Source organism: Lates calcarifer, linkage group LG3 (assembly GCF_001640805.2).
Source record: "Lates calcarifer isolate ASB-BC8 linkage group LG3, TLL_Latcal_v3, whole genome shotgun sequence".
Taxonomy (NCBI): Eukaryota; Metazoa; Chordata; class Actinopteri; family Centropomidae; genus Lates; species Lates calcarifer.
The window spans coordinates 2,730,950-2,746,250 of record NC_066835.1 but is presented as its reverse complement, the minus strand read 5'-3'; the positions used below and the strand labels follow the sequence as shown (position 1 = coordinate 2,746,250).

Below are 15,301 nucleotides of genomic sequence, written 5' to 3'. Positions count from 1 at the left end.
GCATGAGGCGGGGGGCAGGGGTGGTGGTGGCGCTGATGGCGGAGGTGTCCGGGATAATCAACAACTCATAAAGCTTAAAAATACTTTTGCAGAGTGCAGCGTGGGCCACAATTCCAGCTGGAGTTGTGTTGAAGAAACCTCAGACTGAGACACAGGGGCACAACAACTTAACAAAAATATTCTAATGAGAAACTTCATCAATAACTGCAAATAGCCCACAGCCATGGACAGATTATGAGGCCATGGGCCCCTGAACTAAGACAGCACCTCCCTGACATGACCCCCAGACTGAAAAGCACATAAAAGGTTGTCATTTTGCATCAGTTTGTAGTGATCACTCAGCCACCAGTGGGTTCCACTTGTCTATAAGGTATTAAAAAAAAACTCTCCAAAAAGCATGATTGTTAAGCAACAACATCATATTTTATTTCTTTTCCTGTTTTATACACTATTTAGAAAATAAAACACATTGAATAAATACAAATTTAGAAAGCGACAGAGTTTGGCCGTATTCTCACAGCAACACATGGTTATTCTTACAGAGCTCTCTCGGGACTAGCGGAAGGATTCACGTCGCAGAATCCACCCTAAAGCAGACTTGGGCCACACACTGCAATGAAACACTTAAGACTGGGCATGCAGATGCTGAAGTGGTCCCCATTTACAGACACAGAGAGAATGGATTGGCACATTGATAAGACGTTGAGAACATCTAGAAACATCCGAGGGGGAGGGGGAGGAAAAAAACATCTATTTACACGAAGAATAAATAAAGAGAAAATAGGTCCAAGACAACTCTACTGTACAGATATGTCCATCGGATGTTACCGACTTCTTTCCTTTCCTCACTAAATCAACCGTCAATCGTCAGTCTTACCCACGATAAAGTTCAAATATAGTACGACATGGGATGTTCACCAACAGCAGATTGCACCATTTACAGTGTTACAAACAAACACAAAATATCACTCAGTGGTTGGCATCAACTGTAGTTTCCTTTCAGTGTTTGTTCATAGTAAGGCAGGATACAGCAGAGCTCTTCCAGTCCCGTCATCGAGGTGTACAACAGGTAGTTCGGCTGCCTTGATAGTGGTCATATAGAAAATGAACTCCACTCCTGTTAGTGTCCTCTGGTTTGGCAGATGTAAAGTGGCACAAAAGAGTACACGTTGGATCGGAGCGCCGAGGAAAAGCAAAAAGGGTGTCAGTAGTATGTTACAAGTTGTCCAGTGAGCATTCTCAGTCAGTTTTTATGGCAAACAACGTTTCAACCAGGCATGGCGAAGAAGACAACCAGAGCTGTATACACGGGCTAAGGAGCCAGGTGCAGAAATCCAGGATGCAGGATCCAGGATCCAGACCCTCTCCTTGAGGAGGAATGAGAGGAGAGGGATAGGTGCTATCTGACTTCCAAGCAGTCCAGGTACTCCTGGGCCAGCTCATAGCAGAACCGATACTGCTCCTAAGAACAGAACAGAGGTTTAGTTTTCAAAAAGTACCAAGATGATTTTCACAATAAGAGTAAATCATTTTCATTAATGAATTACAGTTATTTAGTCAGACAGTGTTGCACTGTAAATTAGTCGATGTCTACCTGCATTAAGTCTTTATGCAGGTCTGTATGCTAAATATGACACTGGAGCCAGCAGCTGGTTAGCTTAGCTTCACTGGAAAAAGAGGAAAACTGCTGGCCTGGCTCTGCCCAAATGTAACAGGCTTACTGATTAAAATCTTATATCTTGTTTGTTTAATAATTACAAAAACAAACTGTAACAAGATAATGTTGTACTTTTATGGCAGGTTGAGTATTTCCTGGCCGGGAGTAATGACTTTCTGAAGTACCTGCTGGTTGCCTAGCAACCTCACAGTGACCCTGTTGGCCAGGAAACACCCCACCACATAAGCCCCCATAAAACCACAATGTAGCATCTAATTACTGAGCTTTAGAGGTGCTGGTGGTGGATTTTGTTACTTCTAGTTAGAGCCAGACTGGCTGTTTCCCCCTGTTTCCAGTCTTTAGGCTAAACAAAGCTAACCATCACTGGGTCATGGTTCTATATTAAGACAGACATGAATGTGGCATCAATCTTCTAACTCTGCAAGAAAGCCAATAAGTGCATTTCCCAAAACGTTTAACTATTCCTTCAAAGATTTACATTTCCATCAGGAACCAGTGAGCTTGGGGCTGAGTGCCACAGGCAAGGTGGGGAAGACAAAATATTGAGAGAGAACACAGTGTTGGTTTTTTTGAGTGTGCCAGAAACATAGAATGCCTTATCCTTTCACCCAGGCTTCTGATGTACTTGCTGTACTTGTACTATGCATCCAAATCCTCAGGATGAATACTTATCCAATGTAACTTTGAATGCTGGTCATATGCATCCTCAAAAATCAACACTACATGTCAGCAGTGGGGGCAGATGACTGTGAAGAATCATCTTCTGTCTATATATTTGTGTGATCGACTTACTCAAAAGCCACCATGTCTCTCATACAGCTGCTGTGCATCCTGGTGTGTTAAGGTTACTGTGGGTGGAGGGATTGGTAACGCTGTCTCCTCTACAATGGATTTCTCCCTGAATGACTGCTGAATGTCAGTGCTAAATAATGGATCTAGGGAGAAGGCCTCGCTTTTTGAATCTAAAGGAACTGACACAAAAATCTGAGGTTTCTTATCAAGCAAATTCTTACAAATTCTGGAGAGAATTTGTATTGATTTGCACCCACTCTCTGCTTTTCTTAGACTTTGTATGCAACACACTGCCTCTAAAACGCAATTCCAATTCAGTTACAACACACCTCAAGAGTAGAATTTCCCTTTCATGTTGTTTCTAAATCGATGTAGAATACTGAAATAAAACAAGCAGTAAAAAAAACAAAAACCCTAAAAAAAAAAACCCTAACCCTAACCAAAAAACATTTGATGTGTTTCATGAAAGCTGCTGATGTACAGTAACCTCCCTGACCTCCTGCAGAGAAGCTTTCCCTGTCACTGACATTTCTTGCAGCGGCATAGTATAATATAATGTGTTGCAGAACAGCTTAAGACCCCCCGCTTGCTCACCATCGTCTCCACCATGTTTGGCTTAGAGTTGCGCAGAGTTTTGGCAGCAAAGAACACGTCCACCATGCTGTGGTGACGAATCATTTCCAGGATCATGGTGCAGGCACAGAAAGTACCGCTTCGACCGCCGCCATTCCTACTCCAGAAAACAATGAAGAAAGACGCACACACACACACGCAGAATAGAGGCATAAAGACATGAGTGACCTAATAAAGATGTGGTACAGCAGCTCAGACAGCCTCACGGAGGGGGAGCTACAGAATGAAATGTCACAGTTTGACTGAGCACAGATCAAGCATGCTGTCAGAAAAAGGCCAACTGGCTTTCAAGATGAATATCTGAGAAAAGTTCTCATTAAAATACAGGAGCAGGGACTTAATCAGATATGAGATGTCTAACACACAGCCTGACCTCCAGAGATCAAAGGGCTCTGACATGGAGATGGGGGGGGGGGCAAATCTAATGGAAGGCAAGCACCCTAAATCAAGCAGCTGATGTAATGACACAAACACATGCTTAATTTTCCCTGTTGATTAATGAGATTTAATAACTCTGAAAAGTATAGAAACTTTTTTTAAGGGTGGCCATGGCAAATTTTAATAACAACACCAAGGTTAATAATAGAAATGCAGTCTGGAATTGCACTAGAACACAGTCTACTTCAGGTCTAAATTCAGCTGTTCAAGCTTTCCATCAGATGAAAATAAAATTCATGAGCAGCTGCTGAATTTATAATACTATTAAATGTGACATTAAAAATGTTGGCGATTACATGAACACAGACTGCAGCTTACATTTAAGGAGGCTAACGTCCGTGCTGGCCATTAAAAACACGTATGCACAGGGTAGGTGTATGATAAGTAGACTCACAGACAGTGGACGATGGTGCGTCCCTCCCCACACTCCCTCTGCCAGTTGTGAACTTGAGCCAAAAGACTGAGGAAAGCTTTCTTGGAGTCGGGCACAGTCGCGATACGGAGACCAGCGCAGGAACTGGAAGTGACGCACCACAAGCTGGCCTTCCTGAAGCTACAGAGTAAGACAAGTGGACAGGGAGGAAAAAGTGAGAGGGTTTTGTTTTTTTTTTTTTTTTTTTACCGATATATCCAATCAACATGCATTAAACCCACCACATATGCTCCTCACTTCACTAACTCATCTAACATATATCTGGTCCTCAGCAGAGGGGATTCTGCTCAAGTTCAATAATGGAGCTTCTGTTCTTAAATTATAATGGGTTGTTAAAGGCACAGTGTGTAGCAGTGTACTGGAACTTGCCACGTTAAAATGAAATATTATCAAAAGTAATACAAAATTAAACTCCCATGCCATCAAACCAGTGGCTTCAGTACTGCATTTTTACCAAGTAGATTTATAGAAATCCTCAGCACATTTTTATACATGAAGTTCAAATCTTACAATTATGTTTTCCTCGTTTAAATGTTAAATATGTTTCTCACTGTGAAAATAATCTCTCCATACTGACACATTATGCTGCAGTCATGGATTTTTTGGCCACTTGGGGGCAGTGCAGCAAGCTATAAAAGTCTTATTGCAGCTTAAAAAGAACCTATTCAAGCAGCAGATATAGAGTGGTGTTCATGGCCAATCCAATATTTACTCTCCTTTGGTCTCCACTAACTCATGAGAAAAATATCTGGCTCACGATGTAGCTGTTAACTTTGTTTGAGCTTTCTTTGTTGATAACAGCTGCAGATTGAGGTTGATGAGAGTGAGTCGAAACAATGGAGTTTGCAGGCCCTAAAATCAAAACAGTAGGTTGAAAGATGCTGAAGAGTCCTGTAGAGGTGAGGGGAACTATAGAGGTGGGTTAAGTTCTTCCAGGGACCAATCACATTCAAATTATACACAGTCATTTGATCCATTGTTAATACAGAACTGATTACAGCAGCTGTAAAGACAAATATCTTAATCTGTGTTTTCTTTATTATCATGTATCACATACTATAAGAGTCTGCCATATTGGTTGCTACTTGTTTGTCCCACATCAGCACAGCCCAGGCTTTCTCTTTGTCCTAAATGAAGTTTGGACATTTGTGGACCCTGACATGCCAAGGAGCAATCAACCCATATCCTATAGGCAATATCAGAGAACCCACATCCTTGTTTCTCTGTGTGTTTTCTCACTCTCCTTTTCCTCAGGCTGGTGATTGGAAACAAGTTTGTTCTTCCAGCACATGCAGAACTGAGGGTTTCTGGGTTAACTTGTTTACCAGTTTCAATAAGGTCAAAGACAGCCAGAGGATGTTCGGTGGATTGAGAGAAATGGCAGCTTAAAGGTATCCTGTGGATTTTTTAAACATATAGAAATAATTACAGTTATGTTTACATCCACATTTTCTTGACAAAACAAGATGCTGAAAGTTGAATGTTTTTCCTTTTTAATGACACATTAGAAAATTAACAAAATGCACTGACAGAGATGGTTTAGGCCATCATGCTGGTGAGGCAAGGGGGTGAATGAGAGTTTGTCTGCTGAAGGGGGCTTAATGACAAGGACACATGTGTACAGCTAGCTGCTGGAAGCATCCACGGGACACTGCTGAGAATCTACAGAGGTCAAAGGATGGGAGTGGAAACATTGTGACAGTGTAAAACGGGAGCTGGAGCAGGACTAACTACATGGGTGTACACACAGACACACAATCTACCAACACATTCATTTACTCAAAAGCCATGTTGAATATGGTCAAAATCAAGAAACATGATCACATTATTGCTCAAACAAGGTCATATCTGCTTATTATACAGGCCTGGGTACTATATGTGACTAATGACATTATCATGCTGTTGATAACAGTTGCTCTGTTGAAAGTAGGATTATTATGTTGCAAATCATTCTGACCGCTGGGAACAACAAATGCCAGCTGGGACCTTGGTCACCATTCAGAATCATTATATTAGTATCAGGCCTCATTAACCCTCTTAAAAATAAATGAATTGATTCAGTGCCAGGAAATGCCTCCCACAGCAATATACAGCTGGAATAGCCTTTTGCTGAGGCAGGACTTCAGCAAGTGTTTTTGTCCATATCCAATATTAACGTAAAAACATGTCATTGGATAAGAAAAATATTTACAACTTTGCCATTAAGGCTGTCAAACTGACATTTGAAGGAAACTGAGTGATTCAGAGTTTACACTTGAATCTTAATGTTTGTTTCTTCACTGTGAAGAGAGCAAAATGACAGCAATTACATCCTTTCATTAAATAATGCCAGAGATAAGGGTGGATAATGTGGAGGAAGTAAACAGGTTTCGTAAACTCAAGACATTTGGTTATTAGAGTAATCCCAGTTGACTGACATAGGAGTGTCCAATTATGGAAGCTCTACTACCACCATGTCTCTCAGAGCAGACCAATCATTGGAGCTGCATGGGCCAGTCAGTCCCCTTTACATACCACCTGTGGCACCCCTGATAACACTGCATCAAATTTGCTCCATGTGTCCTACACAAGCAAGCAGGACCGCACTGTGAGATAATTTTCAGAGAACTAAAGTTACCATACTAACTAAACGTTCTTTTCAAAACCTTGCTCGGAATTTCACAGTATTTTATGGGAGATGTGGGGCCAGACCTGGTTACTCCACCTAAACTCCTTATTTCTGTCTAAACACATAGGCCTGAATGAGATACGGTGCATCTACACTGAAAAGAGGTGATGTCCATAGCTTCACACCATCACACTTGCTCTCATACAGTGAGTGTGTGGATAAGCATTTCCTTCTGACAAGAGATTTACCAGATATATTCAAACATCACTGACTGGGTCCTCACAGCATCTTCATAAACAGGACCACAGGACTCTACTTTTTCAGTCTTTTCAAATTTCAACCTACCCGGGTGATGTTCTGAACCCGGAAGAGACGGATGATAACGTCATCGTCGGCTGTCCTGGACAGAAGCTCCACTGTCATGGGCCCAAACTGCTGCAGCCCTGGCTCAGGCCAATACTGCAGACATGGCTGAGGAGGAGGAGGAAAGGAGGAGAGAGGAGGGGGGTAACAGGTCATTAGCCCACACTTGCTTGAGGCAGGACAAATCATTATGTCAGCAGCCAGTGATGGCGAAGCCCAGTAACAAGACACCTGAGTATTGACAGCAGAGACAATTAGCTTAAATGACAATGATTATCTACAAATAGCAACCGTAAATTAAATGAGCAGAAAAAAAAGGAAAAACAACAACAACAAAAAAAAAAACAACAACAATCCCTCACATAAGCTGTGGTCACCTAGCCTGAATTATTCATCAGTCTAAATCATTACCATTAGCGCATTATAAATTAATGGGGTAAGAGACCTTGGCTATGCCTGGGAGAGATAAACAGGAAGTTAGCTGAGAGGTTGGTGCTCACAAAAGTCAAGGTCTCCTATCAGCGCTGCTTCAAAGATGCATCCCCCTGGCCAATAGGAGCGGTAAAAAAAAAAAAAAAAAAAAACACACAGGGGAGCAGTGTTGACATGCTAACACGTTCTGCGGTGACTTTGGGGTTGAGGGGACCCCTGGAGTAGGAAGTGATAATGGCATTTCACAATGACAGAAGGGTATTAACAGGTGACATTGGGCAGGAGGGGAGATAAATATTTATACATGTAGACAGGAGACTGGCAGCCCCAACCCAGGAGGGCAAACTGAGTGTGTGTACGTTAGAGGGATGAACTGTTAATCCACTGGCAGCAAGAGACAAGGAAAGAGAGGGAGAGAGTGACAGAGGAAGAAGGACAGGTTGCAGCTGACAGGCATGGTGGAAATGTTGAGCAGGAATACGACATGACACGGTGACAGAGCGGCGATAGGAAGATGGCAGAACAAACCCACGCATGAGCAAACATGGAGGGAAACGATAAGAATGTGTTTATGCCATGACAGCCTGGCGCAAATTAAATGGACAGCCTGGACTGAATCTGTGTGGCAGTGCACCAGTTAAAGGCCAGACATGTGATGACCTATTCTCACTGTGTTGTGTGTCACATTCATGTCTTATCTGAAGTGGAGAAGAAAATGGATGACATGTTGTCACTACTACTGTCCACATGTTACATCATAAGGACTGGCAATATGAACAGTCTACTTATGAATTTAAAAAATCATTAGATTATTATTTTTTCTTAAGCAGGGATCCACTTGTGATAATAAGTAGTGCTGAGGCAATTAATTGATTGATCAAAAATTAATCCTCAACTTTATTTATTTATTTATTTAATTTTTTGTTAAGGGCAGTTTTGCTTTTATTTGACAGTAGATGGTATCAGGAGATACAAACCAACCACGAAACAAATGTGAGGGTTTATATCATTGTAATTTCCCTAGATTTGGATTTTGACCAGCTGGTTGGACAACATAAGCAATGTGAAGATCTTGTGATGAGCACTTTTCATTACTGTTGACATTTTCTAATCAATAAATTGATAACTTAACACTTTATCAAACTATCAACTGTTGAATAAGAAATGAATGAAGACTATCTTTCCTGAATAAGAAACCTAAGGTCCATGTCAGAGTGAGTGTGAAGTGTGAGAGTCTTATTCAAGCTGGGATGAAAGTGTATTTTGCCTTCTCTATAGCAATGGGAGAGCTCCTTGTCTTTGAGAATATCAAGATTTAAAAGGGAGTTGTTTGATTTGTAGGGGAGGAGAAATTGCTCTTTGCAGTTTGCTGGCTAAGTGGACAGGACTTAAGAGAGAGGCTGACAGCTTTCTGGTTTACAGAGCTTTTGCCTTCTCTCTCTCTATACTGTTGCTCTGATCTTAAACCCACTGTTTGCCTCACAGTGTTTGAAAGTGGTGGAAAATTGGCCCCAACACTCTGGATTTCCCGTATTTTCTTTAGGTAACACATACTGTACATTTCTCAGGGCAGACGTTGATGATGGCTAAAATCACCTTAACAGTTTAGTTAAACCTCAGTAAAAACTTTGTTGTTTTGTGATCCCAAAAAGGATATATTGCCACTCAAATTTATTTCTAATAACACAATGAATTAGTCTTGAAGAAATATGCTTGAAATGCATGATTTCTGATGCAGCTGAAGCCCCATCCATTGTGCTGAAATCTCTCTGTCAGGGTAATGAGAATTTGGGGTCCTAAAAAATGCAGTGACAGGCCAGGAAATGTTAAGAAACCCTGCTCTAAGATCATACTGTGGAACTATCTGTATTATAAGAGTGCATGTAAATGCACTGTGTAGCACTAATCAAAATCCAGCTGTGTTGAAGATGCTGTCACACAGAGGGTTTTAATGTTACCCATGGCTAAATTGCAAGTGGCAAGCTGATGTTAGAAATTAGAGCTCAACCTAATGAGATTAATAATAAAATGACTTCTATACTTCCAGGATAAGTGTAGACAATTTAATCTCCAGCTGGTGTATTACCCCCTCCCCCTCCTCTTACCCAGGCAGAGTTTGACTGGTTGAGCTGATTGAGCATCACCACTGAGGTGCAGCCATAGTCGTAAACAAGCCTCCAGAAGTCGGTTGTGGTGCCGGGCAGCGGGTGCGGCGTCACCACGAAGGCGGCAGGCCTGAGGAAGCTGTCGGCGAGCGCGGCGTTGATGTAGTTGCTGCTTTCTCCCTCTGTGGTGATGAGGAAGGCCAGGGAGCGGTCCGGGGGCAGGACGTCCATGCTGCGGTTTTTCTCTCGGTTCCGGGGCATCAGAGAAATGCTACACTCCTCCACATCCAGGTGAGGAGTTACCGAGTTCAGAGTCTGAGGGAGGAAAGGGAGGAGGAGGAGGCGGAGGAGGAGGAGGAGGAAGTGAAGAAGACAAGAGTGTGCAGAGGAGATAATTAGAAAGGTTGGTGTGTGTGTTTGAGAATGTGTTCACATTTTAGATGCAGAGATAAAATGAAAGGCTGAGAATAAAGATTATGATAAGAGGAGACAGACGCAGCGGAACAGAAATGGGATCAAAGCGAGATGGACAGAGGCAATGAAAATATTCTCTACTCAAAGCTTAACTGTCAATACTTGACAAGCACAACTATCTCCAATCATCTCCGGGAAACTTTAAAACATATTTATTATCAGTCGAAACCCCCACAAGGCTTAATGGATAAAAACACATTTAGTACAATCTCATACATTATGAATAAGCATATTATGAAGCAATGGAAATTGAAATGAACTGATTATCTAACTAGCTTCATATTGTGAATGACTCCCCACTGGTTTAGACAAAATGAATAGAATGTTCCAGCTCGTAACTGGGATATTGCATCTAGGCTACATGTTACGGTTATGAGAGGCTGTCTGATTGGACAACCCATATGAGCAGCACTGAAGCAAGGTAATTGTGCAGCATGTGGGAGGGAAGAGTTTTTAATTATTCTGACCAAAGGTCACCAATCAATAACATCATTATAACTTGCATTAACTGGATAAGGCAAAAGCACTACATGAGACACATATGCATGATCTTAGTTTTACTCTAAAACATTTCCACAGAGCACAAAATTTAAATGTTTAATGTTTAATTTTCAAACTGATTAGATAAGCAGCTTCAGCCTTAGTAGCCATCACTCTCATTTCATTATTTCTATCAAGATTTTTCTCATGAAACATCCATAGTGCAGTGCGTTCAGGAGGGCAAATGTAAAAGCTCTCACGAGAAAGATATAGACTGAATCACAGCTGTGTCAGAGTTATCAGAGAGTTGTAGTAAAACGGACATTTAGTGGAAAAAAGTCAAGAAGTGGCAAGGCTTGTGCAAAATAAAATGACAAAACTAGAGCGTGGCCTTGGACATTTCTACTATTTGTTGTTTGACTTTTGATGATCCAGCACAGTGACTTTCAAGATTTACAGCTGAGAGAAAACTGAAAAGAGTACATTTTATTTATGGTTTTAAATGAAAAAAGGCAGTGGTAAGAGCAAAAGCAGAAATTTGTTATTAGTTCAATATGAGATATGAGCATTCTTGAAGCAAGCAAGCAAATCTGGCTTTGAGAGCAGAAACTGATTTTCACTTGAAAAAATTTCTTCTCTGGATCTCTAGTTTCCAGAAGTCCTAAAATGAAATCAGAATAGGCTAATTTCTTGTGTATTGTGGCTAATTTACACTAAGCTAAACACAGACAGTACTTCAACACTACAGTATCTGCCCAACTGGTTTTTGAACCTGTGACTTTCAAGTTAGGATTGTCATGAAATTTGGTACAGATATTCAAGGTCCCTATGAAGCTCACTCGACTGTGATTATCCCCTGGCCTGTCATCTGTAAATCAACTGAGGCACTGTTGTTATCAATGGGATGTGACATGTAATGGTTGAAAAGATTAACCTATGTGAGACTAAAGACTAAAGCTTGAAATCAGCTATTTTGCCCAAAGAACAAGATGAGAATACAGAAGACAACAACAAAAACCTATGCAAGAGGCAAACAATAATAACACTAAGTAAAAAAAAAAGAATGAAAACACTGCTATTGTGGGGATATAAGCACGACATGGCCTGATCAAAATACATCCATCTATCACTGTGGTGGTGATATCAGCTGGAGAATTCTTGCAGTTAAATAAAAAACAAAACCAAGCTCACAGTCAAAATGAATAGACACATTGGATCATCAGTGCACATTAGCCAGAATTAGCTCAACAGCTAATCTGCACCCATAGTGGCTTTGAAGCAGATGGATCTCCTTTTGTATTAGTAAGATACAAGCTAATAAAAGCTGCACCTTGTTAAGATAAATTGGTGTTTACCTTGTGATAAACTCAATAACCATGTACATGTATACATGTTGATATTGTGTTTGGATAAAGCTAGTGTTAGGTCTGCCAGCCACTTAGCTTTATCCAGCAACAAATAATGACACATGAGAATGCTCAATAGGCCTTTTAACTGTGTCTGCTTCATACAGAAGCTGGTGTGGGTAAACTGGTTTGTTGTGGTTTGATCAATATTTCATTTCAACATTTTCCACCATTGAAAGCAGCAACACACACCTACAGATTTTAGCTTTAAGGTTGGAGTTACCGCTAAAGGAAGTGTGATCAATCATAAACCACCATCTAGACAAACTTGCGTGTAAGAGTGTGTTACCTGAAACTCCTCTCTAAGCTGCGAGGTGTTGCTCTGAGAGTCAACTTTCAGCATCTCCTTATAGATGAGAGCAAACTCATTAACGGGGATGGCAGTCTCTCCGCACAGACAAGCCTCCAAGATGGCATCATGGATGAACACATACTGCTCCTGAGAGACAGAAAGCAGGGGAAACATTAACACATTTACAAAGTCACTAAAAACCCTCACTGCACTTATGAGCCTCCTAACTGTTAATTGCCCACTTGTAAAGAACAATGCTGAATTTAATTACTGCTGTTGAATGTTGACTAACAGTCTGTCAAACATTCTTCATATTGCCATGCCCACTCTTAGGCATTATTTCCAGGCAGAAAATTGTCTATAAATGGGGTAAAAAGTGCAGAAAACAGACATCAGAGAAGCCAAACACTGCCCACACACAATATCTGAATAACGTCATGAGCTGTGCAATTAGCGAGGAAACTAGGAAATTTATTTTGACATCCAACCAAACAAAAGATCAAAGAGGCGAAGATACATTCAAAATTACAGGCATAAAACTGTCCCTCTTCCAACTTATTTATCATTTTTAATGTGTTCTATAATTGCAGAAATATGTATTCAACTGGTAGACAAGCTCAAGTTGAAAGGTGAAAAGATGAAATTAAAAGGGAGATAAATACCATTGTTTTGGTGTTTACAGTGCAGTGCTTCCAGACTTGTTAATAAGAGAACTTTTCAACCACTAATAGTTTTATTTATTGTCATAATTCGTGTCTTTCTCTGGTTTATTTGATTGGGAAGACTGGGAGTTCACAGTAAATACTTATGCCATTATTAGTGGTGCAAAGTAAATGAGTTTATTCAGTTAAGCTATACTAAAATGTTGAGTACTTCCATGGTAAGATAATGATATCCTAGTATTTTATGCCACGACATTTCTAGGTTAAAGTTCTGCGTGACCTCTCTAACCACATCACTGCCCTCCCACTCACTTCAGTCTGGATCATGTTGATGCGTCTTGAGCAAAGGGTCTTGACGCAGTTGTAGATGTCCACCACTCCTTCACATTCAGCCATATCCAGCATGACATCCAGCACAATGTAGCAGCCGGTCCTGCCTGCCCCCATACTGGTGAAAAAGGAGACAGCAGAGGGATCGACAAGCCTGAATATATCACTGAAATGAAAAAGTCTCAGCAGGGAGCCTTTAGTAATGATTGAGATACTCTGCCCAAAGTCAAGTATAATAAGGGGCTTTGTTCTGGAAAGAAATACAGGGAATACAGTGGCCATTGTGTTCTGGCAGCACAGAAATTCTAAGCTGAAGTTTGAAAGTTAAAAACCTTTTAGTTAGGGAGTGCTAAGAACTTTCAAAAAGCCCTATATACTGGCCTGTGCCTTGCATGTCTTGCTCTAACACAGGTACAAAGGTAGGTGTGGGTGTCTGTGAAAGCCTCAGTGCTCCCCAGGTAAGGTTTTGCAGCTTTAAAACCAATCTGAGTGCCTGCACTGGGAGGCTTTATGCCTGAAGAACACATCTGTCATCATAGTTTTTCAATTGTTCTTTCAACAACAGGAAAAAAAATTCTCCCTGCAGTGCATCAATATTGTTAAACAACCACATAATTTATGATAAGATGCGCAAGGACTTGTGCTCAATCAGAATTAGAACCCACAGTCAGATCTCAGCATCTAAGTGATTGCTGAAAATCATGAGTCCCTCTGATATGTACTCATGTTTGACTTGCAATGCTGATATTTCTGTCAGGTGTCTATGTGCAGCACAATATTAATTAATTAGTTGACTTGGTGGCATGTCACGCACAAAGCAATTAGGTTATGAAAGGTAGAACATATAAAAATAAATGAAGTGGGTGACTCATGAACTGTGAGTAATCTATAATCGAGCTACACACAAGAACAATGGACAGATTTTCTGTCATTTACATTTTGACATCAATCCCACACAATCAACAGTTGTGTTTCCACTAGATGTTATGCATGTTTTGAGGAAAAGTCTGTAATGTAGGCAGAATAAATGTCAATAGGGGACTTTCACACTTCTGTGACCATCTGTGTGTTTGCTTGGTTAGTTCGGTGCATTTAGGCTGCTCTGGTGTTGACTAAACAACGGCACCAAGATGGATGTTTTCACAATTACTCTGTTTAGTTCAGGTAAAACAAACTCAGGTGTAATTGCCTGGTTAGCATGTTTTTTTTTTTTTTTTAGATTGGTAAGAAAGCTGGAAATGAAATCTGTGGGCAAAGGTTTCTTTTGTAGGTTTACCATCAATGTCCAAAAGTCAGCACAGAATATGAATGTCTTTAAAGGAAAAAAGGTAGACAATATCAACAATTGATTGTCAAAAATGCAAATTTCTTTGCTTTTGTTTGTGAATTTCTTCTTGTTTATGTGTGAAATACAACATCCTGTTGGACAGTCTTATTCATTTTTTTTCTAATCACTATTCTGCTCTCCACCTACACAATTTTCAACACCAAGAAGCAGCAAGTTATTTCAGGAAATGTAGAAAAACACACACTGAAGTAGAATTAAGTGTGCTACAATGTGTTGAACATTAAAGAAATGTGATATTAAAGAGAAGAAGAATAAATGAGGCTGGAATTATTTTTAGACCATTACATCTGCTAGGTGTTTCGCTCATTATCAGGATGGAAAGTGATGAGTTACCTGCAATGGACCACCACAGGGCCGGCATCAGGAGGTGTTGAGGCTTTGACACGGCGTAGGAAAGCCAGCAGGCCGGTGGCGTGGTATGGCACGCCGTGCTCAGGCCAGGATGTGAAGTGGAACTGGCACACCTCGTGTTTGGCAGGGTAACCTCTCTGGAAGAAACAGCCAGGCAGATTTAATGAGGTGCTGTTATTATGAGACTGGAGATGTTTAGACAAGGATTGTTTGACACATTCTACAGGGAGGTATTTTTGTTAGGTGCCTAACCTCAGTGATATAAATGGAATGGACAAAATAATAGAGACACCTGTCTGTATAATGCAGTGCAATACAACAGCAGCACAAAGTGCAGCCTCTAAAATGACCATGAAGTTGAATAAACACCCCACTATAGCAGTTTCAATACAAACTGCACATTTTAACTGTCATGAAGGCAGCATTTATCACAGGGCTGTAGTACTTGCTAAGTGTACCTAATAAACTGCCAACTG

General features: G+C 40.8%; 1 protein-coding gene across 1 annotated transcript in view; it reads right to left on the bottom strand.

The window, feature by feature from the left end:
- Positions 1 to 399: 399 nt before the first annotated feature.
- Positions 400 to 15,301, bottom strand: part of ptprua (protein tyrosine phosphatase receptor type Ua) — a 172,129-nt gene continuing 157,227 nt past the window's right edge. The window contains 9 exon segments of the mRNA XM_051078931.1: positions 400 to 1,462; positions 3,065 to 3,200; positions 3,936 to 4,030; positions 4,032 to 4,094; positions 6,928 to 7,053; positions 9,483 to 9,797; positions 12,132 to 12,281; positions 13,109 to 13,244; positions 14,808 to 14,962. Of these exon segments, the coding sequence (XP_050934888.1) occupies positions 1,400 to 1,462; positions 3,065 to 3,200; positions 3,936 to 4,030; positions 4,032 to 4,094; positions 6,928 to 7,053; positions 9,483 to 9,797; positions 12,132 to 12,281; positions 13,109 to 13,244; positions 14,808 to 14,962 (1,239 nt within the window). The 3' untranslated portion in view covers positions 400 to 1,399.